This window comes from Babylonia areolata, chromosome 21 (assembly GCF_041734735.1).
Source record: "Babylonia areolata isolate BAREFJ2019XMU chromosome 21, ASM4173473v1, whole genome shotgun sequence".
Taxonomy (NCBI): domain Eukaryota; kingdom Metazoa; phylum Mollusca; class Gastropoda; order Neogastropoda; family Buccinidae; genus Babylonia; species Babylonia areolata.
In genome coordinates, this window is record NC_134896.1 from 6,067,431 (window position 1) to 6,094,140 (window position 26,710).

The 26,710-nt window shown below is 44.2% G+C and overlaps 1 protein-coding gene across 1 annotated transcript in view; it reads left to right on the forward strand.

Moving 5' to 3' along the window:
- LOC143296237 (UDP-GalNAc:beta-1,3-N-acetylgalactosaminyltransferase 2-like) overlaps positions 1-4,213 on the forward strand; it is a 255,139-nt gene extending 250,926 nt beyond the window's left edge. The window contains exon 12 of the mRNA XM_076608070.1: positions 4,085-4,213. Coding sequence (XP_076464185.1) covers positions 4,085-4,213 — 129 coding nt within the window. The remainder of the gene's footprint in view (positions 1-4,084) is intronic.
- Positions 4,214-26,710: the final 22,497 nt, after the last annotated feature.

A 26,710-nucleotide genomic window follows, 5' to 3' on the forward strand; every position in this document is an offset into this window, starting at 1 on the left:
TGGGGAGAAACAACCATGTATTTGTTGTTGTTGTTTTTTAAACTCAGCTGGCTTTGATAATCTTCAGAGAGGGATGGGGGGGGGGGGGTGTCAGAAAGATAGAAGAATGAATGGATGAACAGTCACAGAGAGAGAGAGAGGGGGGGGGGGGCGAGAGAGGGAGAGAGAGGGGGAGAGGGAGACAGGAAGGGAGAGAGAGGGGGGGTAGAGGGAGACAGAGAGAGAGGGAGAGAGAGAGAGAGAGAGAGGGAGAGAGAGAGAGAGTTGGTTGAGCTGCACTTCATATGACACGGGCAAATGCTCGTACACTGTCAGTTCCAGCGATCCTGAACTCAGTGAAACGGTGTCATATGTCGGTAAAATCGTCTTTTTTCCTCTTTGCATTCTGTTAACCCGCAGAAAACACACGGGCAGAGTGTGTTGAATTTCACGAAAGAGGGTCATATATATGTAGGCTTCCTTTTTTGTGTAAACAAAGTGAGTCTGTGTTTTAACCCGGTGTTCGGTTGTCTGTGTGTGTGTCTGTGTGTCCGTGGTAAACTTTAACATTGACATTTTCTCTGCAAATACTCTGTCAGTTGACACCAAATTAGGCATAAAAATAGGAAAAATTCAGTTCTTTCCAGTCATCTTGTTTAAAACAATATTGCACCTCTGGGATGGGCTCAAATTTTTTTTTTAAATGAAGCCTAATTATATGCAAACTGCATTTACTGTTATATTTATATTTTTTGTATTCTCTAAGCTTGGCACTTTGATCTGATATTCTGACCCAACAACAAGAGCAGTCATTATTATCATTTTTTGTTCAAACCGGAACTTCTTTTGCTAAGCATGGAAGTTTTATTTTGCAAACGTTTTGGTGCAGATAGTAAAAAAGGGAAATTACTCTGTAATTAATGCTAGGGGACTTAATTTGCTTTAAACTGATCTTTCTCATCTTAAACATTACATTTTGAAATTATAGTCAATACATAAAAAGCTTGGATTTTTTTTTAAAGTGTATCACAAGTGAGTCTTGAAAGCCTTGCCTCTCTTGTTTTTCTTCTTCTTCTTTTTTTACCGCTCGGCTGTTGAAGATTCTCTGGTCTCGAAATAAAACTGTTGTACATTATCAGTGCGAGTTCGGGATAAATGCATGCAATGTGGATATCGCTGCATTTACGTTATACAATAGAATATAACACCCCACTGCTGTGTGTATAAAGTAATGATAATGTGCATAATGATAATGATACGTTTTGAAGTACATATGTTATGATGGATGATTACTTCTTTTCTCCACCATGTTGTGTTTGTTTGTTGTTGTTGTTGTGTGTGTTGTTGTTGTTGTTTGTTGTTGTTTTTTGTTTGTTTGTTGTTGTTTTTATGTTTTTGTTTGTTTGGTTTGTTTTGTTTTTGGTGGGGTTTTTTGGGGGGTTTTTTTTTGGGGGGGGGGTGGTTTTTTTTGGTTTGGTTTTTGTTTTGTTTTGTTTTGTTTTTGTTTTTTTGGCTTGTTTGTTTTTTAAACCATTACGAAATCTGGGGAAAGCATGAGAGAAAAAAATAAAAGGAAGCGACAAGCCCTATGCATCTATCTTAGCAATGGTTAATCCCACTAGGATTCTCTTTGATGGTGGGTAACAAAGGGGCTTTCCAGTTATGACACCAAGGATAGGAGAAACAGATTCCAGATCAGCATGCCGTGTGTTCCATCATGACCCAGAGCAGCTTAGCTCGCGCGCGTATGCACACCACGCACAACATTCATATGTGGATAAATATAGCTGTAACGACAGTTTGTCATTCACTGTTGTTGGGGGTTTTTTTTGTTTGTTTGTTTGTTTGTTTTTTCAGGCGAAATCTTAAGCGCTGTCGAGTCGAACACGACACCTATTTGTTTCATTTTCTTATTTTCTAAATTTGTTTATTTTATTATCTGTTTCCTGTTTGTCTTCACTGTTTACTGTGTTGATGTAGACGTGCGTGACGTTACTGTATTGTGTGGGGAGAAAGTTGATATTTCACAAATCATGTAAATTATTACTTTCTTTGTTTTGCTGTCGTTTCGTGTTTAGATGGTTAGCTGCTTTTTGTTTAATTTTAGGGGGGGGGGGGGGGGGGGTTGTTTGTTGGTTCGTTGGTTGTTTTTGTTTTGTTGTTGTTGTTGTTGTTGTTGTTTTGGGGGAGCTTTTGTGCGGTTTGTTTTGGGGTTTTTTTTTGTTGTTGTCGTTTTTTTTGTGGGGGTTTGTTGTTGTTTTTTGGGGGGGAGGTGTTTTTGTTTTTTTTTGGGGGGGGGGGTTGTGGAGTTCGAGGGGATTGTTTTGTTGGTTAGTTTTTTGTGTTGTTTTTGTTGTAGTTTTTTTGTGATGCTGTTGTTGTTGATTTTGGAGGCGGGATGGAGAGGAGGAGGAGGAGGGGGGGGGGAGGGCTCCCAGATATTTTCCTCGGTCTTTCTGTTCTCGCTCGATGCCACCATCCTGATCACATTTGTGTAGATGTTGCCTCCCTTGATAGAACTGACTCTGTCTGTCTGTCTGTCTGTCTGTCTGTCTCTATCTATCTATCTATCTATCTATCTATTTTCCTTCCTCCTCTACCTTGGTAGTTTTGGTGTTCAGTGGCTGTGATGGTACTGTACAGCTCTGATACTTTGGACATTGTTGGTTCACGACAGACTATCACACGTGTGTGTGTGTGTGTGTCACGCTCTGTGTGCGTGTGTGTGTGTGTGTGTATGTGTGTGTGTGCGTGTATGTAACGCTGTGTGTGTGACGCTCTGTGTGTGTGATGCTCTGTGTGTGTGACGCTCTGTGTGTGTGTGTCACGTTCTGTGTGTGTGTGACGCTCTGTGTGTGTGTCACGTTCTGTGTGTGTGACGCTCTGTGTGTGTGACGCTCTGTGTGTGTGACGCTCTGTGTGTGTGTGTGTCACGTTCTGTGTGTGTGACGCTCTGTGTGTGTGTGTCACGTTATGTGTGTGTGACGCTCTGTGTGTGTGACGCTCTGTGTGTGTGACGCTCTGTGTGTGTGTGTGTGTGACGCTCTGTGTGTGTGACGCTCTGTGTGTGTGTGTGTCACGTTCTGTGTGTGTGACGCTCTGTGTGTGTGACGCTCTGTGTGTGTGACGCTCTGTGTGTGTGTGTGTGACGCTCTGTGTGTGTGACGCTCTGTGTGTGTGTCACGTTCTGTGTGTGTGACGCTCTGTGTGTGTGTCACGTTCTGTGTGTGTGACGCTCTGTGTGTGTGACGCTCTGTGTGTGTGTGTGTGTGTCACGCTGTGTGTGTGTGTCACGTTCTGTGTGTGTGTGTGTGTCACGCTCTGTGTGTGTGACGCTCTGTGTGTGTCACGTTCTGTGTGTGTCACGCTCTGTGTGTGTGACGCTCTGTGTGTGTGACGCTCTGTGTGTGTGTCACGTTCTGTGTGTGTGACGCTCTGTGTGTGTGACGCTCTGTGTGTGTGTGTGTGTGTCACGCTGTGTGTGTGTGTCACGTTCTGTGTGTGTGTGTGTGTCACGCTCTGTGTGTGTGTGTGTGTGTGTGTGAGGCTCTGTGTGTGTGTGTGTGTCACGTTCTGTGTGTGTGTGTCACGTTCTGTGTGTGTGTGTGTCACGCTCTGTGTGTGTGTCACGCTGTGTGTGTGTGTGTCATGCTCTGTTTGTGTGTGACGCTCTGTGTGTGTCACGCTGTGTGTGTGTGTGTCACGCTCTGTGTGTGTGTCACGCTCTGTGTGTGTGTCACGCTGTGTGTGTGTGTCACGCTCTGTGTGTGTGTGTGTGTGTCACGCTCTGTTTATGTGTGTGTGTGTCACGTTCTGTGTGTGTGTCACGTTCTGTGTGTGTGTCACGCTCTGTGTGTGTGTCACGCTCTGTGTGTGTGTGTGTGTGTGTGTGACGCTCTGTGTGTGTATGTGTGTGTGACGCTGTGTGTGTGTGTGTGTCACGCTCTGTGTGTGTGTGTGTGTGTGTGTGTCACGCTCTGTGTGTGTGTGTTGTGTCTGTGTGTGTGTGTGCGTTGTGTGTGTGTGTGTGTGTTGTGTCTGTGTGTGTGTGTGTCACGCTATGTGTCTGTGTGTGTGTGTGTCACGCTCTATGTGTGTGTTGCAGGACTCCCGGTGGCAGTGCTTCAGCCTGTGTCAGGACGGAATGCTGTCGATGCCAGACCTGACCCCTCAACAGCTGACAACCCGCTGGAACCAGAGTCTGCACTGTGCCACACCCTGTTCGGCTTGTTAGACTGTGCGGGGTGGGGGGATGGGGGGGGGGGTATGCAGGGAGGGGGGGAGGATGAGGAGGGTGTTTGGTTTGTTAGACTGTGGGTTTGCGGTGGAGGGGCAGTTCGACATGTTATACTCTGTGTATGTGTGTGTGTGTGTGTGTGTGTGTGTGTGTGTGTGTGACGTTGGGGTGGTGATTGGGTTGGGGGGGTGGGGAGGGGTTATTCGACTTGTTAGACTGTGTGTGGGGGTAGGGGTTGAACATGTTAGACTGGGGATGGGGTGGAGAGGGAAGGGTTTAAGAGCGGTGCTAGTATTTGTGTGTGACCTGATCTATAGAACTATTACGTTCCAACTTCATGGTACCAATATCTTCACGATGTAATCATGCCATGTTTTCATTGTTGAACTAACACTAATATCTTCACGATGTAATCACGTCATGTAATCATGCCATGTTTTCATTGTTGAACTAACACCTAATATCTTCACGATGTAATCATGTCATGTTTTGATTGTTGAATCAACACCAATATCTTCACGATGTAATCATGTCATGTTTTGATTGTTGAACCAACACCAATATCTTTACGATGTAATCATGTCATGTTTTTTGTTGAACCAACACCAATATCTTTACGATGTAATCATGTCATGTTTTGATTGTTGAACCAACACCAATATCTTCACGATGTAATCATGTCATGTTTTGATTGTTGAACCAACACCAATATCTTCACGATGTAATCATGTCATGTTTTGATTGTTGAACCAACACCAATATCTTCACGATGTAATCATGTCATGTTTTGATTGTTGAATCAACACCAATATCTTCACGATGTAATCATGTCATGTTCTGATTGTGGAATCAACACCAATATCTTCACGATGTAATCATGTCATATTTTGATTGTTGAACCAACACTAATATCTTCACGATGTAATCATGTCATATTTTGATTGTTGAACCAACACTAATATCTTCACGATGTAATCATGCCATGCTTCACGATATAATCATGCCATGTTTGATTGTTGAACTAACACCAATATCTTCACGATGTAATCATGTCATGTTTTGATTGTTGAATCAACACCAATATCTTCACGATGTAATCATGTCATATTTTGATTGTCGAACCAACACCAATATCTTCACGATGTAATCATGTCATGTTTTGATTGTTGAACCAACACCAATATCTTCACGATGTAATCATGTCATCTTTTGATTGTTGAACCAACACCAATATCTTCACGATGTAATCATGTCATGTTTTGATTGTTGAACTAACACCAATATCTTCACGATGTAATCATGTTCTGGTTGGTGAACTCATGCCATGTGTGAGGGAGGTAGGTTGGGATGTGTGTAATGACTTGAACCTGTTTCAATCTGCGTGTGCGTTAACAACAGATTCTGTCGATGAGTGATTGTGTGAATGTGAGCGTGCGGAGGAGGGAGGTGAGTGCTTGTGTGAATGAATGTGTGTGTGTGGGGGGGGGGGAATATTGTAATGATTTGATCCTGTGTCAGTCTGTGTGTTTGCTATTAAGAGTGTGTGTGTGTGTGTGTGTGTGTGTGTGTGTCCACATTAAGAGTTGATGTATTGCGGGAATTCTCATTATGCTGATGCCAACAACAAATAAAATAATTGTTCAAAGCCCGGGCCGACTCGGTTATTTTGCTCATTGCAGTAAGAGTGTGTCTGTATGTGTGTACGTTTGTGTATGCACGCGCGCGTATGTGGTTGTGTATACGTGCGTGTGTGTGTGTGTGTGTGTGTGTGTGTGTGTGTTTGCATCAATAATAATCATGTGCACGCGTGTCTTTTATGTATGTGTATCTGTATATTTGTGATCTTTCTTCTTTTTTCGTATGTCTTCTTTTTTTTTAATCTTGTATTTCTATGTATGTGTGGAAGTTTGTTAGAAGATGTATACGTGTGTGTGTGTGTGTGTGTGTGTGTGTGTGTGTGTGTGTGTGTGTGCTACTTGTTAGTCAGGTCAGAAGTTGTCCTCTGCTACTGGTAACCGTGTAACCCAGTACTACCTTCCGCATGTGGTCGGGGGGAGGGTTAACTCACTCAGTACGGCCAGTCCTCTCTTCTCCTCTACACAGACCCCTCGGATGTCCAGTGGGTGTCTGAATGACCCAACCTTTAGCTTCCGTCGTCAGAATTGTGGTATTCTTTGTCCACATTCACGTCTTCAGTAGAAGAGCCTTCCGCTTGCAATATTTTGATGATGGTATTTGGGGTGAAACGCTGTTAACGTCGTCTCTTTCGCCGTTCGTATGGAGAGAGTTAACCCGCGAGGAAAATCCGACCTGAAGAAGGATGGGCTCCGGCAGATCTGACTTGCCCAAGACAGGCCGCACCATGGAGGAACAGAGTCTTGTGACCGTACCGAACAGCGATGGAACAAGCAACAGCGCGGAATGGACAGGAAAACCGTGTGTAGAGACCCAGGCTTTTGACATTACACTGAACCAACCAACAGACGTGGAGGAATCTGGTGAACAGCTCTTCTCTGTGACACTCCGGTGACTCTTCACGGAGAAGAAGGAGGAGAAGTTCTACTTTATAAGGTTGGTGGGAGAAGGGAAGTTGTTGCGAATGATGTATAAGATAGAGCGGTGGATGGTGTTTGTGAGTGAGGTCTTTGTTTGTTTTGGTGAGGAGTGTGGGGGGGGGGGGTTGTTTTTGTTTTTGTTGTGGGGATTTTTTGTTTGTTTGTTTGTTGTTGTTGTTTATTTGTTTGTTTTTATTCTTGTTTATAAAATGGTTGTGTTAATGTCAGTCATCCAAACCTCCCCTCACCACCCCCACCCCCACCCCTCTGGATCCAGAGTTTGTCATGAAGGTTTTATGGGAAATTTGTACACAACTGATTGCCATCACCTACTGTAATTTCTTCGTCGTCTTCGTCTCTTTGCAATCTCTCTCTCTCTCTCTCTCTCTCTCTCTCTCTCTCTCTCTCTCTCTCTCTCTCTTCAACCCATCCCCAGTTCCAGCCCACATTCAAGACACTTCCCTTAATTACAACATCACCACAGCTAACAGGACACTTCCCTTAATTACAACATCACCACAGCTAACAGGACACTTCCCTTAATTACAACATCACCACAGCTAACAGGACACTTCCCTTGATTACAACATCACCACAGCTAACAGGACACTTCCCTTAATTACAGCATCACCACAGCTAACAGGACACTTCCCTTAATTACAGCATCACCACAGCTAACAGGACACTTCCCTTAATTACAACATCACCACAGCTAACAGGACACTTCCCTTAATTACAACATCACCACAGCTAACAGGACACTTCCCTTAATTACAACATCACCACAGCTAACAGTTTCTCAGTGTTAAGGGAAGACACACTGTCTGAGGACGCATCCACCAACCACAACACAAATACCCAAGTAGACCCAAAATCAAAACACACAACTCCCAGCCCAGCCACCACCAACAAACGCTCTACCAGGGAAATTCTATGTAACACACAGATAAACAAAAATGCATTTGCTATACTGATTGGGGACTCCAGTATACGGGCTATTGACGCACAGAGACTGTCCGAAAAAGGCTATGCGTGTTAAAAAGTGCATGTGCCAGGTATGACTGTTGGTGACATGCACGAGTGGTTAAGCAATCTACCAGCCCATCCCTCCATCCACCTGGTCACTGTGCATGTCGGAGTCAACAGCTGCCCCAACGCCAGGTCACAGAGAGGGAGTGGTCTGACGTGATCACTCTTTGCCGACAAGTGTTCCCCCGAGCGCTGGTTCGATTCAGTTCCATCATCCCGGCTCGGGGTCGACATAACTTCAACAACACCATCCTCCCCTCCAGCAGGCACTTGGCAGCAGCCTGTGAGAAACGTGGTGCTGTGTTCATTAACAACCACAGCACCTTCACAGCCAGGTCCGGAGCCCCTCGACTGGACCTGTACAAAGACATCAACCAGCCCAGCCCCAAAGGGACAGCGAAACTAGCTGTCAACTTGAGTGTTGACAACGAGCGGTCGTCTGGAATGTCTGCCTCTTGGTCGCCTGACAGTTACCGTCCAGACATCCCCCATCGTGATGTGCGTCCATGCACATGGCAACCTCGCCGTCGACAGGGGCCGCAAAGGAGACCTGCCTTCCCCAATCCCCCGCCACCCACTTACCACCAACCACCCCCACCATCCCTGTACCACTACCCTCCTTTGGTCCCTAATCCCAAATCCCCCATCCTTCCTCCTCCTCCCTCTGTCCACCCCCATTATCCACCACGAGGAGCACGTCCACTGTCAAGAGACGGGAACGCCACAGGCCAGGACGTTCCTGACTATCACCCAGGCAACGCCAGTGTTCCTCGACCGCCGCCTTCCTCCTTGACCTTCATTCACGGAAATTATTTTTTCAAGCGCATGTCCAGTCTACAATAGATTATGCATCAACACTATGGGACTCCGCAAGTGCGAATACCATGAAGCCATTACAGAATCTTCATAAACGGGGGCTCAAGCTGGTACTCTTTAAAAAGACTACCCTTTTAGACTCAGACTATAAACAAGCGAATATTCTCCCACTAATCCGTAGATTAGAGTACAATAAAGGAATCATAATGCAAAAGATTATGACAGGTAATGTACCACCAACATTAATAGACAAATTTTCTGTAAATTCATCAAGGAATCCCCCCCAAAGTCCATATCCCAATTTCAAGAATTGACTTGTTCAAATCCAGTCTGGTTTACTCAGGCGCCACCCTATGGAACTCACTCCCAGAAACAATTAAACAACACCATTGTCCAACCACCTTCAAAAAACACTGCCTTTCCCACCTGATGCCATAATGTAAATCGTTCATTTTATTGATACTGTTTGTCAAATGTGTATGGTTGACAGAACCTTCCTCACCCTCTATCCCCCATTCTGGTCTGTAGTGCGGTGTGTGTTGTGTGTGTTTGTTTCTTTCATTTTTTTCCTATGCATTTTACTAACACCATGCTAGTGCCTGTATGCCATGTGTGTGTGTGTGTGTGTGTGTGTGGTTGTTGTTTTGTTTTTTATGTATTTTTTCCTCTATTATGTATCTCTATTAACACAATGCTTTCATTTTATTAAATACTGTGTAGTGTAGACCCTATTCAGGGCGGGGACTGGATGTAAAAAAGCACACCAGTGCTTATCTATTATCATCTAAATAAAGAATTTGTCTTGTAAAAGAATTTGTCTTGTCTCTTTCTCTCTCTCTCACTCTCTCTGTCTCTCCTTCTCTCTTTCTCTTTTCTCGCTCCCTCTGTCTCTGCGCACGGCAGTCTCTTAATATTCGTTTGCAGACCTTTTGTCTGTTAACTGTTACCTTTGTTAATGAAAATTATGTATTATGTTCCTTTGTATTAGCCCCTTCAGTATGGGGCCAAGGCCTTTATCTGAATAAACATCTGAATCTGAATCTGAATCTTTCCTCTCTCTCTGTCTCCTCTCTCTCTCACTCTCTGTCTCCTCTCTCTCTCTCTCTCCTCTCTCTCTCTCTCTGTGTCTCTGTGTGTGCATGTCTCTCTCTCTCTCTCTCTCTCTCTCTCTTCTCTCTCTCTGTCTCTCTCTGTCTGTCTGTCTCTCTCTCTCTCCATCTCTCTCTCCTATCTCTCTCTCCTCTCTCTCGCTTCTCTCTCTCTTTCTGTCCTCTCTCTTTTCTCTCTGTCTCTCCTCTATCTCTCTCTCCCCTCTCTCTCTCCCACTCCCTCTCTCCTCTCCCCCCTCTCTCTCTCTCTCTCTGTCTGTCTCTTTCTCTTTTTCTGACTCTCTCTCCCCCCTCTCTCTCCCCTCTATCTGTCTCTCCTCTTTCTCTCTCTCTCTCTGTCTCCTCTCTCTCTGTCTGTCTGTCTCTCTCTGTCTCTCCTCTCTGTCTCTCTCTCTGTCTCTCTCTCCTCTCTCCCTCTGTCTCTCTCTCTCTCTCTCTGTCCCTCTCTCTCTCCCCTCTCTCTCGCTCCCTCTCTCTGTCTCTCTCTCTCTGTCTCTCTCTCTCTGTCTCTCTCTCTTATCTCTATCTCTCTCTCACTCCCTCTCTCTCTCTTTCTCTCTCCTGCTTTTTTTTTTATCTAGAATGTTTTTGATTATTTTGATTTCTTTTTTTTCCCTTTTGTACTGAGGGCTGGGTGGAAAGAAGCGGGGATGCTTATTCCTCTTCCCTCATTAATGCAATTTCGTTACGTCATTATCGTTCTCTCTCTCTGTCTCTCTCTCTCTCTCTCTCTCTCTCTCTCTCTCTCTCTCTCTCTCCCCATCTCTCTCTCTCCCCTATCTCTCTCTCTCTGTCTCTGTCTCTCTCTCTCTCCCTATCTCTCTCTCTCCCCTATCTCTCTCTCTCTCTCCTCTCTCTCTCTCTCTCTCTCTCTCTCTCTCCCCATGTCTCTCTCTCCCCTACCTCTCTCTGTCTCTCTCTCTCTCTCCCCTATCTCTCTCGCTGTCTCTCTCTCTCTCTCTCTCTCTCTCTCTCTCTCTCTCTCTCTCTCTCTCTCTCTCACTGTGTGCTCCTACATGTGTGTGTAAATTGGGTTTAACTCTCCCTCTCGCCTAGTTAGCGGTTTCCGTTCTGCTCAATTGCGTACTGTCAGTGTTTGCATCGGAATGACCGCAGTGATGCCAAGCTTGCCTTGTTCTGTCGATTTCTTTTTCTTTTCTTTTTTTTTCTTTTTTTTTCCCCTTTTTCTTCCTAACACAGAAGTCCAATCTTTCACAAGGCGAGGCCTTCGCAAACGGCAGTTTAGCGAGCACCCCCCCCCCCCCCCCCCCGCCCCCCCGACTCCCCCACTCCCCACCCCCAAGCCCAAATCTTCAAACTTCCATTTTCTATTCGGAAAAAAAGAAAAGAAAAAAAAATCCTGACGAATATATACTACTCCGCCTAAAACGAAAAACTTTGTTTCAACACCGTTCTCGTAACCTGCATTGAGTCTAGGATATGACCTTGGCAACGTACATAATTTACGAACTAATTTCTTCTTCTTCTGTGTGTGTGTGTGTGTGTGTGTTGCAAGGGGGAAAAAAGAAAAAAAATACGCCGCCATGTATAGAGAACGGGGAAAAAAAAAAAAAAGACGAAGATAGCAGCGACAGTATTAGTATCGGTATCAGTAACTCAAGGAGGCGTCACTGCGTTCGGACAAATCCATATACGCTACACCACATCTGCCAAGCAGATGCCTGACCAGCAGCGTAACCCAACGCACTTTGGCCTTGAGAAAAAAAAGAAAGAAAAAAAAGAGTTAAATGAATATGTTTAATATATATATATATATATATATATATATATATATATATATATATATATATATATATATAAGGAAAAGATGATGATAATAATAATAATAATAATAATAATAATGATAATAATAATAACAATAATGATAATAAATAGAAATAGAATACAAAAAAAAGACAATAATGATAACAAAATAAACAAATAAATGTAAAACATACAGCCTACACACACACACACACACACACACACACACACACACACACACATACACACACGTGCACAGAGCTCTTCTGACACGTGTACACTTACACACTCACGCACGCACACACACACACACACACACACACACACACACACACACACACACAGAGGCTGCCACTGACTGGCCGCAAGAGGGGTGGAAGAAAAGATCTCTGATGCCAGGAACGTGGCGTCTAGCGTGTTGCTCAGTCTATTGTATTTGGAAAAGCCCACAGAGACGGTTCCGTTTTGAAGAAATTTTGCGCAATGTTGGTTTGGAAATGATGCCGATATTTGTTTGATTTGCAAAGCATCGTGCTCTACCTTTCATGCTAGACTTACGGCCGCTCCCTCTCTCTACCTTTATTTCTTTGAGGCGATCGATGGTGTGATGGCCTTGTACCTGTTCTTTTTGGTGTTCTTTGACTTTTCTGAGGATTACCGATTTTCCTAGATGTAGGCCGCTCGTTGTTGTTGCGTTACCAGCAAGTCTGTCAGCTCGCTCATTTCCCTTAATACTTGCATGTCACGGGCAGTATGACCATGACCATGTAAGTTTTTTAATTTGAAAGTTGCGCATTGCCTCATGCCACTCTGGGCTTTCCATTCCACTTTCAATTTTCTGTATGAGGTTCATTGAGTCCGTTAGAATCATGGCATGTTGGTTTCTAGGCATATGAATATATGATAGCCACTGGAGAGCATGTGTCACAGCTTTAACTTCCATCGTTAGGCTGGAGGTTGTGACTTTGTAGGCAGCATTCTCTTCCCTGATTGTTTTTCCATTTTGTTTCGCAGTGAATCCCCAACCGGACTGGCCTTTGGTGACTGAGCCATCTGTGTATATGATGATGTCCTCTTCTTTACTGTTTTCTTCTATGAGTAGCTTTACTTCTGCCCCAGTTTTGCCCTCTGGCCATTCCCGACAATGTCTTCCTAGAGTGGGTGAAATGGCTGTGTTGAATTGATGGTTGAGGTTTTCGGGGTTTTCCTCCCATTCTTTTGTTTCTTTCAGGTCTTGTAGTCAGCATACTAGCTGGATTGTCTTCTGCTTGCCCCATCCATGATCTTCCTCGTCCTAGACGGCCGCCTTTTGGTTCCTTGACTGCATCATGCAGTGTTGAGAGTTTTCTAATCCTCTGAAGTAGGTCTTAACCTGTTCTAACTTGTTTCTGGCCTGCATTGAAGGAAGGTCAAGCAGGTATCGCATGATTGCCATAGGCGTGTCTTTTGTTGTTCCAAGGATCAGTCTCATAGCTTCATTTGGAACTCTTTCTAATTTTATGAGACAGCTTTGAGACGGTGTTGTTAGCCCAAGTCAATATTCGATCATACTGAGAACGAGTGATTGAAACAGCAGGAAGAGGTGGCGTTGTTCGATACCTTTGGTTGCCATTGCCTTTAAGACTGACAGACCCTTTTTGCATTTGAGAACAGTTTTTTCCGTATGTTTTCTGAAGGTCAGCATCCTGTCGGAACTGTATTCCTAGGCAGCGTAGGCTTTCGGTTTTCTCGATCTAAATTCCGTCGAATGGCACAGGTGGTGTTGATTTGCTTGCAGTTTTGTTGTTGAGGGTGCACAGCAACGTTTGGGCTTTCGCTGGATTGATGGAAGATCCTGTGTCCTTGCACCATTGAGCGATATTGTTCAGTTGTTTCTGGACGGCTGTAGTTCTTTCTTGAGCAGCTTTCGAAGTTTTGTAGACCAAGCCATCATCCGCAAGAGTAAGCACCCGAGCTATTCCATTGTTGTTCAAGTCTGCAAGGCCTTTCGTGTAGACGTTGTAGAGGACAGGAGAGAGCGGAGACCCTTGTGGCAGTCCCATGGAAAGTTTAGAAGGTGCAGCTCAGCGACAAGCGACAACGATTACAAGAAGAAAGCCAGTGACAAACTGAACTCCTCGTCAGCAGCGCAGATCTAAGAAAGACTAGCTTGGAAAGGGTCTATACCCAGATGAATAGCTCAGCAAAGCGGCCTGTGATGTCTGTTCCACACTGACCTCACAGCGGAGTGAGCAGCACACAGTCTTCTGGTGGGAACAGGATACCTTGAAGGGCAGACACGAAAATTAACACAGTGTGTATAATATCGTGCTCGTTGGTGACAGCGTGCGTGAAATAATACGAATAATTTGAAGATTTATTGGCAAGTAGATGCCATTCCGGTTGGACCTGCGTAGAAGGTACGTGCTTATTACAGCGTAATGCGTTACCAGTAAGTATCCAGGAGCCATTTGCATAGCTCGGACGGAAGAGCCTAGTATGGTCGTAACCCGCTACTAACTGTGTGTAGTATGGAACTGACCAATGGCGTAGTTCGGTCAACGTAGGCATTTAGTCACGTGTAACTGTCGAAAAGTTTGAACCAAGCAATGCAACTGGCACCGGGGCATTAATTAATCTTTTCTGGCTAATGTGACCAAGTTTCGTTTTTGCCTTCTATGTATCTTTCGTTTTCCTTCAAATTCAATGTTATTTCCGTGTCTTGTTTATTTTGTTTATTTATCTTATTTCTTTTTTGCCTAACGTTTATACATACAGTGTCAGGCCTGTATGAAAGCCCTGAGCAACGTGTTGGGGTTTTACGTGTATGTCAGGCATCTGCCCCTGTACATGTGGTGTAGCGAAAATGGATCAGCCCGCACGCGTCAATAACTTCTGGAAACCGAAGCAGAGACTTGGTAAACCCATCCTTTGTTTTGTATATTCTACATGCCTTCCATCCACTCTTTTATTGGTCACACACACACACACACACACACACACACACACACACACACACACACACACACACACACACACACACACACACATTCGAGAGGGAGAAGAAATGTAGAGTATATTATTACAATGTTATTAACTTTTTCCATCTTGGAAAAGAACATAATTGGAAAGTTTCAGTAGCTCAAGGAGGCGTCACTGCGTTCGGACAAATCCATATACGCTACACCACATCTGCCAAGCAGATGCCTGACCAGCAGCGTAACCCAACGCGCTTAGTCAAGCCTTGAGAAAAAAAGGTGAATAAATAATAGATAAGCTTACATAAATAAATAAATAATAATTGGTAAGAGTATAGGGAAAGAAACGTGGATAGTGCCGGGAGTTTTGCCTCTTTTCCATCTCTCTCTCTCTCTCTCTCTCTCTCTCTCTATATATATATATATATATATATATATATATGGGAGATGGAGAGAGAGAGAGTGTGTGTGTGTGTGTGTGCGCGCGCGCGCGCACGTGCGTTCTAGTGCGTGTGTGTAACTTCTTTTCTCTTTTTTTATTCAACTCGTTGCCCCACTTTTTTCATGTAGCGGGTTCACTGCATGCCCACGCAACACTGGCGATGCGTATCAGCAGCACAGCCGGGAACCGAGCAGATGCTTGTGAACGTTGATACACCAAAATCTTGTATATTGCTGGCATCATCATCATCAAGCACGTTCAGCATGGCTCCGTTTGCGCGGCATTCAGAATATTTACATAATAAATAGACCTGTGGAGCAGATGGGGGGGGGGGGGGGAAAGCAAGCGCTGGTAATCAGCCACCATTATGTCGCTCTTATAAAAATGACTTTGTGATGGACGGTTTCCGATGGAATCAGACTGGAGAGCGTAGACTTTTTTTTTTCTTCTTCTTTATTGGGGGGGTGGGGGGGGGGGGGGTGTCAGAAGTAGAGCAAAGGGAGGCAAGCATTGTTAACAGGAATCCCGTCTCTTCCCGCAACTGCACGAGTCCTCTCTGACGGTGAGAGTTATCTGTTCCTGGCTGACAGTGACTGGAGGAGAGGGGTAGTGGCGTGAACGTGACTTGCTTGGCTTGTCTGGGCGATGGCAGAGTGGTCAGCCACCCTCTTCTCTCTCTCTCTCTCTCTCTCTCTCTCTCTCTCTCTCTCCATACTTTGAGATTAACGACCCATTAACGTTCGTTTGATTAAACACACTTCCTACGACCCCCCCCCCCCCCCCCCCCCCCCCCGGCCCCATCCCCGATCTCCCCCTCCCCCTCCCCCCTCCCCCTCCCCGATGCCCCCCTCCCCCTCCCTACACACACACACACACACACACACACACATCGTGGTGCGTGACTAAGAGACGCCGTGTGAAGCAGTTCAGTTCTGTTCCTGACGTCTTTAAGAGGACATCACAATTCTTTCACCTCCCCCTCACCCCCCCGCAACCACCTCTCACGCGCGCGCGCGCACACACACACACACACACACGCACACACACACACACACACACACACTCACGCATATTTATACAAACACACACACACACACACACACACACACGAGCGAGCGCGCACACTCTCTCTCTCTCTCTCTCTCTCTCTCTCTCTATATATATATATATATATATATATATATATATCAATCTGTCTGTCTGTGTGAACAACAGAGTAGAAGGGGAGTACAAAGTACAGTCACACACAGTGGTTTTGTCAGTTGATGATGACTTGCACTGCCCCCCGCTGGTTGACCACTTGATGACACTGACCTTCATGGTAACGGGAGAAATGAGGACACAGCAGCCGAGTGGCCAAAGTGGACTTCAGTTCTATCGGAGGGTCCCGGTTCCAATCCCGGTGGCGACAGCTGGTAAGTTGACATCTAAACATTTCTTGTCTTTTATGTATACGTGTTGAATGACTGTGATTTTCATGTATTATGTGTTTTACTCCACGAATTAATTTTTTTCCTGTTGAGATAATAAAGTATTCTCTATCATGTAGGTGAAATGGTGGAGATTTGTTTCCCCAATCTTCTCGGTTAACAGATGTGCAAGACCTGCCAGTGCCTGAACCACTTTCATGTGTGCTGAAGTTCAGGTACGCACGTTGAAGATACCGTAAAATGCATGTCAACGTTTGATTGAGTTACGAAAACAAGAACATACCCAGCATGCACACTGCCTGAAATCAGAGAACGGTTGCCCACATGGCGGGGTAAAGAACGGCCGTACACTTGAAAGCTCGCTCGTATGAGAGTTTGTTGCCCTGGAATGCGAAAGAAGGGTGGCAGGCAAACTATCTTTTGGAAGATAACTTTTCAGTTGCTGTTTGCTCGTTTTGTTATAATGAGTAGTATTGGGAGAAATCGAAATCGAAACTTTTTTTTATTGAGGGAAAAGGAATAGGCACTTATCGGCCTGTTTTCATCCTACCCTCGTAAAGAAAACGTATAAACTAATTCAGGAAATACAAAAAGACTGAAAAAAAGTAGGAAAAAAATGCATACACATCGCATGGCAACAACAACAAGAACAAATAAATGGCATAGAAAATAAACAAAAATTCTCCACAAAATAACATAGTATGCATATGCGAGAGAGAACGAACGAACGAACGAACGAACGATTTATTCAATATAAGGCCATTGCCCCATTTGAAGGGGTTAAACAAAAGTAAAGATGATTTTCTACCTTATATAATGTTATGAATATTGTTAACATGCAAATAACATACGGACACAAAAGTATTGCGTGAACAAGTAAATACTCAGATTCCAAGAGAAAACAACAACAAAACGAACAAGCAACAAAAAGCACTCGTCTTTGCATTACTCTCCGACATCAAACAATTCTGTTGCGTTCTCACGCCTCTTCAAAGCTTTGTATATATAGAGAGATAAATTTATCATTATACTTTCATTTTTTGATGAAAAGAGCATTTGTATCGAAAACAGGTTCTGCCTATCGTGATAAATGTGTGGTATAAATTTTGTTCTTAAATCGTGAAGGCAGTGGCAGCGTAATACAAAGTGGATTTCATCTTCAGTTTCTTCTTTACACAATGGGCATATTTCATCTTTCTCATAACTGTATCGGGAACTATGTACAGCAATTTCCGACACCCCCAATCTAAATTTTGTCAACGCATACCTCACATGTCTATTCATATTCAATAAGATATAAGGAGAGAGAGAGAGAGAGAGAGAGAGAGAGAGAGAGTTAGTTCAGAAAATCGTTAGTATTTCCTGTGGTATGTGTCTTCCTGGCGACCTAACAATCGACATATCCCTGCGGACTGTTGACGTTGAAACTGCGTCGGATCATTGACACAAATATCTCATAGATACTTCTCGTGTCTATGGTCAGACGAACACAGGTGTGGCTGTGTATGGGAGACTCGGAATAAGCGGCGTGGGAGTGGTGCCACTGGAAATGGTGAACATGACGGGGCATCAAAACAAAACAAAACAAGCCAACAAAGAAAAAAAAAATGCAACAGTGGGCCAGTTGAGGCCTTCATTGACAGCAGCTTAGGGAGGTTTAGGCCTTTCCATCCCGCTCTGATTCGTTATGAGGCTGACATTTATTGGAGTTCCGAATTGTTTGCAATGTGCTGGCTGGTGCGGCAACGGTGCGTGTGTGGGGGAGCGCGTGCATGAATGGGTGTGTGTGTGTGTGTGTGTGCCTGTGTGTGTGTGTGTGTGTGTGTGCCTGTGTGTGTGTGTGTGTTTTGGGGTTGTATGTTGTTGACTTTTTTCTTCCAGATTGTCGTTTTTACCTCAGATATCAAAGAAAGCTTCGAGGCGGAAGGGGTGGGAGATTGAATCAGTGGAAGTTTGGGGGGGGGGGGGGTTAAACAGGAAGAGGGGGTCAGTGACGTCACGCTGCCGGAAGGCCAGACAGACAGGAGGAGATAACGCAACAAGAAAGGGGGAGGAGGGGGGGAGGGGGAGGGGAGGGCAGAATAAATAGAGGAAATAACTAGCATCTAAGATTTTTTCAGAAGACAGTAAAATAGAGAAGAAGAAGAAAAAGAATAATAATAAATAAAATAAAAACATTTCCTTCTAAAATGGGCCAAGAGAGGGGAAGGGGGGGAGTAAAGAAACTGGCAAAAAAGTGGGTGAAAACTGTCCCCAAACTTTCATTCAAGCGAAAACGATTAGGCTAATAAACGCACACGCACGCAAGCACACACACACACACACACACACACACACACACACATATGTGTGTGTGTGTGTATACGCGCGCACACACGCACACACACACACACACACACGCACGTACGCACACACACACACACACACACACGTTCGCGCGCGCGCGCGATTTTTAGAACCAGTCATATTGCATCTGTTTCGGCGAATTTCACCAGTTATTCCAGATGTCTCAGTCTGATTTTGAGGAAAAGAAGAATAAGAAAAAAGACAAACAGACAGAAACTAGCGTTTGATCTTGTGACGCTTCAATCACGGCCGTGGTCGACTGTCGATTTTTCGGAGCTCGGCAAGCTCGCGTGTTTTTTGTTTTGTTTTTTAACTCACTCAGTACGGCCAGTCCTCTCTTCTCCTCTACACAGACCCCTCGGATGTCCAGTGGGTGTCTCAATGACCCAACCTTTAGCTTCCGTCGTCAGAATTGTGGTATTCTTTGTCCACATTCACGTCTTCAGTATAAGAGCCTTCCGCTTGCAATATTTTGATGATGGTAATTGGGGTGAAACGCTGTTAACGTCGTCTCTTTCGCCGTTCGTATGGAAAGAGTTAACCGACCAAGCTGATGATATTGGGCATAGGCTACTGGATGCTGTCAAGGTCTAAAAGGTTGTTGACAAATGGGGCGTGCTTCTGTTGTTTAATGAAGGGATTAGAGATAGCGGCGGTCACAAAGCAAAGTCTTCGTCTCTGGCTTGGCGAGGCAAAGTCTTGGTCGGCGCTGAAATAATATTCTGCTCGTAATGTGTGGAGATGTGTTGAATCGAATTTGGGGGGCATGGCAAGTTTTGGTTTTTGTTTGAATATATTACTACGTCTGGCCTTTCAGTTCGCTCTCTCTCTCTCTCTCTCTCTCTCTCGTTCGAGGGGTGCCGTGCGGGGGAAGGGGGGTTAGGGGGGATTGGAGAATGAGGCGCTTTTTTTCTGTTTTCTTTCTGTCAGTTTTGACGCCGGCTTTGATAAGAATAATAATCATGAATAATATTTGAACAAAAACAGTAAAACGAATAAATAAATAAATAAATAAATAGATAAACAAACAAATAAATAAATAAACAAATGAATAAATAAACAGACACATATTCACGTCGTGAAATTTGTGCAACCGTTGCTGAAATGAAGAACAATCGGCACGGCCTGAAATAACTTTAAAAAATAAATAAATAAATATAAAAAAAGAGAGGCAAGGCCTTCAAGACTCACTTGTGATACACTTAAAAAAATGACTGCTCTTGTTGTTGTGTCAGAATATCATATCAAAGTGCCAAGTTTAGAGAATAAAAAAAAATATAAATATAACAGTAAATGCAGTTTGCATATAATTTGGCTTCTTTTTTTATATTTTTTGTGCCCATCCCAGAGGTGCAATATTGTTTGAAACAAGATGACTGGAAAGAACTGAATTTTTCCTATTTTTATGCCTACTTTGGTGTCAACTGACAATGTATTTGCAGAGAAAATGGCAATGTTAAAGTTTACCACGGACACACAGACACACAGGCACAGACACACACACACACACACACACACACACACACACACAACCGAACACCGGGTAAACATAGACTCACTTTGTTTACACAAGTGAGTCAAAAAAGAATACTAAAATTAATTTTTGGCTTTGATTTCTGTTGTGCTGCCTGTTGTTTGAGGTGCACTGTATCTGACTGGATTTGGTGGCGAACCACGGCACTGTGCAGCGATAGGCCGGCTGAACGCCACGTCACTTCACTTTAGGACAGACACGTTTAGCATTTTGTGATGGAAAACTTCGGGTGACACTGCGGTAAAAATCTTCAGATTTCCAAGTGGAAAATAATGGACGTTTTCCGATGGAACCAGACTAGAGAGCGTTGACTTCTGGTTTTGTTTTTGTTTTGTTTTGTTGTTTGTTTTTTTGTTTGTTTTTTGTTGTTGTTGTTGTTTGTTTTTGTTTTTGTTTTTGTTGTTTTTTTTTGGTGTGTTTTTTTTGGGGGGGAGGGGGTTGTTTGGTGTTTTTTTTTTCTTTTTCTTCTTTTTTTCTTCTTCTTTTTTTAAAACAAACTTGTGTACACAAAATTAGTCGGTGTGAAAGAACCTGGTGTTTTGGGGTGTGTGTGTGTGTGTGTGTGTGTGTGTGTGTGTGTGTGTGTGTGTGTTTAATTCACTCATTATCATGTGTATTATCGGAAATTTATTCCGAATTTCGCCACAATCACTGCTCCGATTTCCAACTTGTTGGCTGGGCATTCATCTCGACGAATCGTTTGGACTCCAGACTGTCAGAATGCTTTGCAGACTCTACAGAAGTGTTTGTCGAGCTCCCAAGTTCTCTTCTTGGCAGACCTTTCGAAGCCATTTGTTGTCAGGACAGACGCCAGTTCAGTGGGAATCGGGGGAGTTTTGTTGGAGGACTGGGAGGGCACCCTACATCCTGTGACTTTTGTCAGCAGAAAACTACTTCCCAGAGAGACAAGGTACAGCACAATTGAGAGGGAGTGTTTGGCCATTGTTTGGGTCATCTCAAAGCTAGGAAGGTACTTGTGGGGAAGAGGATTTCTGCTGGAAACAGGTCACCGTCCGTTGACCTACCTTCAGTCTGGAAGGTTCAAGAATTCCAGAATCATGCGCTGGGCACTTGCTCTGCAAGAATACCACTTTTCTGTACGATCAGTGAAAGGAACTGAAAACCTGTGGGCTGATTGTCTCAGCAGAGCTGATTGAGATTTTTGTGTTGCGTGTTCGAATCACGTCTGGCTCATGGATTGACAAGAATTTGTTTGAAGAACGTTGGCACGTTCTTTTATTAAGGGGGGGGGGGGGAGAACTGTGAAGAAAATGGTATCCTATTTTCCTAGATCCATTTTTTTACAGGGCAACTATTATACCGGGGGATTGGGATTTTTTTTTCTTCTTTTAACGGTTTCACGTGTTTCACGTGCATTTTTGTAATCATACCATGAGTTATGAATGTGATGGGCTGCTGTGAAGTGCAGATTTGTTGCCAGATGGTGTCATGAAGCTGTCCAGGTTAGGGACATATTTTTGCATGTAAAGGTATGTTGAAAATCATTGCACTCAGTTTGAAATGACTTTGACTACATTTTGTGATGGGATATTGACCAGAGTATATAAAAGCTGGACATTTGAATGGATAATTTATGTAGCGTTTAAATGACAGATACGTTGATATGTTGTGGTTGATTTGATGTTGTTGTAAAGCTTGTATGGGTAATCAGTACTTGGTGTTGTGATGATATACAGTTAGGCTGATAATAGATAATAAATACTTAAATTTGTCTAAAGTTTTGTTAGACTATTCGATGGCTAAGATATGGTAATTTTTTTGAAACATTGAATTGTGTAGTAGCTAAGCAGCTACACTTTGTTATTTCCTGATGGGATGAATGGGAATCATTTTAAGGTAATTGTATTTTGCATTACTTAGGGTCGTGAGTGGACATCGTTTTCCAAGCGAATTTTTTTTTTTTTTTATATTAGCTTCAGTGATAATTGGAAATTATGTCAATAGCATTGGATGAAGATTTCCTCTTTAGTGTTTTTGTAAAGGTATGGTGTCTGTGTTGTCTTGTTTGTCCACTTAGGTTTCCAGGAATAGTATTCAAAACATGGTCTGTAGTGGGACAAAATAAGGAGGGGGGTTTGCATCCAGAAAGTTAAGGAACTGACGCATACTAAAAATGTGCAGGCATCTAGTGGCTGGGGACAGGCCACGGGTTTGGTTTTGTGCCGAGGTGCCAGGGACTGGGCACTGGACTTGATAGAACTGGATGGTGGGACCATCGGGACGAACTGTCGGCACATAAGAAGAACGTGATGGTGGGACCATCGGGACGTGCTGAGTGAGGAGCCAGGAGCTGGTGAGGCTGCTGAAGAACATTCAAGGCGGTGAAGTTAAAATTGTTTCCCCCATAAAAAAAAATTATTGAAGGCTTCAGTTTCCCATCTTTGTGTGTGTGTGTGCGCGCGCGCGCGCGCACGCGTGTTTGTGTGTCTGATTTCTGCTCTGTGTGTTTATGAGAGGTGTGTAGAGAGTCTGTTCCGTGCCGCCACCCTCAGTGGGCCCTTGAGAGTCTGTCCCATTTCGCCTACTACCCCACAGTCCCGTTTCGCCTACTGCCCCACAGTCCCATTTCGTCTACTGCCCCACAGTCCCATTTCGTCTACTGCCCCACAGTCCCATTTTGCCTGCTGCCTCAGTCCCATTTCGCCTGCTCACCTCTCTCATGACATATGTTGCTGATGCAGGTTTTCTGACGTCATGAAGTGGTAACCTCTCTGCGCTTTCTCTGTCAAGTTCCGTGCTGTTTGTATGGACCTCAGACACCCACAGGGGGCCTGTGTGATTTGATAGCTTTACTATCATCAAAAATTTGCAATTTTCTCCACTTTGCATTTCGTGCAGATAAGACAATTTCTTAATCAGAGTAATACCTTTAACCCAGTTCTCATCAGTGCTGTAGCAAGGTGAACAAGTGTGTTTTTAATGCAGGCCTCGGGGGTTATTTATCAACGGTGTGGGATAGGGTTTAAGGAAAAGCTACCGAGTGTTTGTTTTCCTGTTCAGCCATTAATTTTGTGGCAACAAGGATACGTCTGCTTTCTGCAGTGTGTTCTCGCATTCCCATGATGGAGTGAGACATCCAGTACACTGCTCAGCGTAAAGTGTGGATAGAGTGAGACATCCAATACAGTGCTCAGCGTAAGGTGTGGATGGAGTGAGATATCCAGTACACTGCTCAGCGTAAGGTGTGGATGGAGTGAGATATCCAATACACTGCTCAGCGTAAGGTGTGGATAGAGTGAAACATCCAATACAGTGCTCAGCGTAAGGTGTGGATAGAGTGAAACATCCAATACAGTGCTCAGCGTAAGGTGTGGATAGAGTGAAACATCCAATACAGTGCTCAGCGTAAAGTGTGGATAGAGTGAAACATCCAATACAGTGCTCAGCGTAAGGTGTGGATAGAGTGAAACATCCAATATACTGCATAGCGTAAGGTGTGGATGGAGTGAAACATCCAATACAATGCTCAGCGTAAAGTGTGGATAGAGTGAAACATCCAATACAGTGCTCAGCGTAAGGTGTGGATAGAGTGAAACATCCAGTACACTGCTCAGCGTAAAGTGTGGATAGAGTGAGACATCCAATACAGTGCTCAGCGTAAGGTGTGGATAGAGTGAAACATCCAATACAGTGCTCAGCGTAAGGTGTGGATAGAGTGAAACATCCAGTACACTGCTCAGCGTAAGGTGTGGATAGAGTGAAACATCCAATATACTGCATAGCGTAAGGTGTGGATGGAGTGAAACATCCAATACAATGCTCAGCGTAAGGTGTGGATAGAGTGAAACATCCAATACACTGCTCAGCGTAAGGTGTGGATAGAGTGAAACATCCAATACACTGCTCAGCGTAAGGTGTGGATGGAGTGAAATATCCAATACAGTGCTTAGCGTAAGGTGCGCTAAGGTGTGGATGGAGTGAAATATCCAATACACTGCTCAGCGTAAGGTGTGGATGGAGTGAAACATCCAATATACTGCTCAGCGTAAGATGTGGATGGAGTGAGATATCCAATACACTGCTCAGCGTAAGGTCTGGATAGAGTGAAATATCCAATATACTGCTCAGCGTAAGATGTGGATGGAGTGAGATATCCAATACACTGCTCAGCGTAAGGTGTGGATAGAGTGAAATATCCAATACAGTGCTTAGCGTAAGGTGTGGATAGAGTGAAATATCCAATACACTGCTCAGCGTAAGGTGTGGACAGAGTGAAACATCCAATACACTGCTTAGCGTAAGGTGTGGACAGAGTGAAACATCCAATACAATGCTTAGCGTAAGGTGTGGATAGAGTGAAATATCCAATACACTGCTCAGCGTAAGGTGTGGACAGAGTGAAATATCCAATACAGTGCTCAGCGTAAGGTGTGGATGGAGTGAGATATCCAATACAGTGCTCAGCGTAAGGTGTAGGAGTGAAATATCCAATACACTGCATAGCGTAAGGTGTGGATGGAGTGAAATATCCAATACACTGCTCAGCGTAAGGTGTGGATGGAGTGAAATATCCAATACACTGCTTAGCGTAAGGTGCGCTAAGGTGTGGATGGAGTGAAATATCCAATACACTGCTCAGCGTAAGGTGTGGATGGAGTGAAATATCCAATACACTGCTTAGCGTAAGGTGTGGATAGAGTGAAATATCCAATATACTGCATAGCGTAAGGTGTGGATGGAGTGAAACATCCAATACACTGCTTAGCGTAAGGTGTGGATAGAGTGAAACATCCAATACACTGCTCAGCGTAAGGTGTGGATAGAGTGAAACATCCAATACACTGCTTAGCGTAAGGTGTGGATAGAGTGAAACATCCAATACACTGCTTAGCGTAAGGTGTGGACGGAGTGAAACATCCAATACACTGCTCAGCGTAAGGTGTGGATAGAGTGAAACATCCAATACACTGCTTAGCGTAAGGTGTGGATAGAGTGAAACATCCAATACACTGCTCAGCGTAAGGTGTGGATGGAGTGAAATATCCAATACACTGCTTAGCGTAAGGTGTGGATGGAGTGAGATATCCAATACACTGCTCAGCGTAAAGTGTGGATGGAGTGAAACATCCAGTACACTGCTCAGCGTAAGGTGTGGATGGAGTGAAACATCCAATACAGTGCTTAGCGTAAGGTGTAGGAGTGAAATATCCAATACACTGCATAGCGTAAGGTGTGGATAGAGTGAAACATCCAATACACTGCTTAGCGTAAGGTGTGGATGGAGTGAAATATCCAATACAATGCTCAGCGTAAGGTGTGGACAGAGTGAAACATCCAATACAGTGCTCAGCGTAAGGTGTGGATGGAGTGAAACATCAATACACTGCTCAGCGTAAGGTGTGGACAGAGTGAAACATCCAATACAGTGCTCAGCGTAAGGTGTGGATGGAGTGAAACATCCAATACACTGCTCAGCGTAAGGTGTGGATAGAGTGAAACATCCAATACACTGCTCAGCGTAAGGTGTGGATGGAGTGAAATATCCAATACAGTGCTTAGCGTAAGGTGCGCTAAGGTGTGGATGGAGTGAAATATCCAATACACTGCTCAGCGTAAGGTGTGGATGGAGTGAAACATCCAATATACTGCTCAGCGTAAGATGTGGATGGAGTGAGATATCCAATACACTGCTCAGCGTAAGGTGTGGATAGAGTGAAATATCCAATATACTGCTCAGCGTAAGATGTGGATGGAGTGAGATATCCAATACACTGCTCAGCGTAAGGTGTGGATAGAGTGAAATATCCAATACAGTGCTTAGCGTAAGGTGTGGATAGAGTGAAATATCCAATACACTGCTCAGCGTAAGGTGTGGACAGAGTGAAACATCCAATACACTGCTTAGCGTAAGGTGTGGACAGAGTGAAACATCCAATACAATGCTTAGCGTAAGGTGTGGATAGAGTGAAATATCCAATACACTGCTCAGCGTAAGGTGTGGACAGAGTGAAATATCCAATACAGTGCTCAGCGTAAGGTGTGGATGGAGTGAGATATCCAATACAGTGCTCAGCGTAAGGTGTAGGAGTGAAATATCCAATACACTGCATAGCGTAAGGTGTGGATGGAGTGAAATATCCAATACACTGCTCAGCGTAAGGTGTGGATGGAGTGAAATATCCAATACACTGCTTAGCGTAAGGTGCGCTAAGGTGTGGATGGAGTGAAATATCCAATACACTGCTCAGCGTAAGGTGTGGATGGAGTGAAATATCCAATACACTGCTTAGCGTAAGGTGTGGATAGAGTGAAATATCCAATATACTGCATAGCGTAAGGTGTGGATGGAGTGAAACATCCAATACACTGCTTAGCGTAAGGTGTGGATAGAGTGAAACATCCAATACACTGCTCAGCGTAAGGTGTGGATAGAGTGAAACATCCAATACACTGCTTAGCGTAAGGTGTGGATAGAGTGAAACATCCAATACACTGCTTAGCGTAAGGTGTGGACGGAGTGAAACATCCAATACACTGCTCAGCGTAAGGTG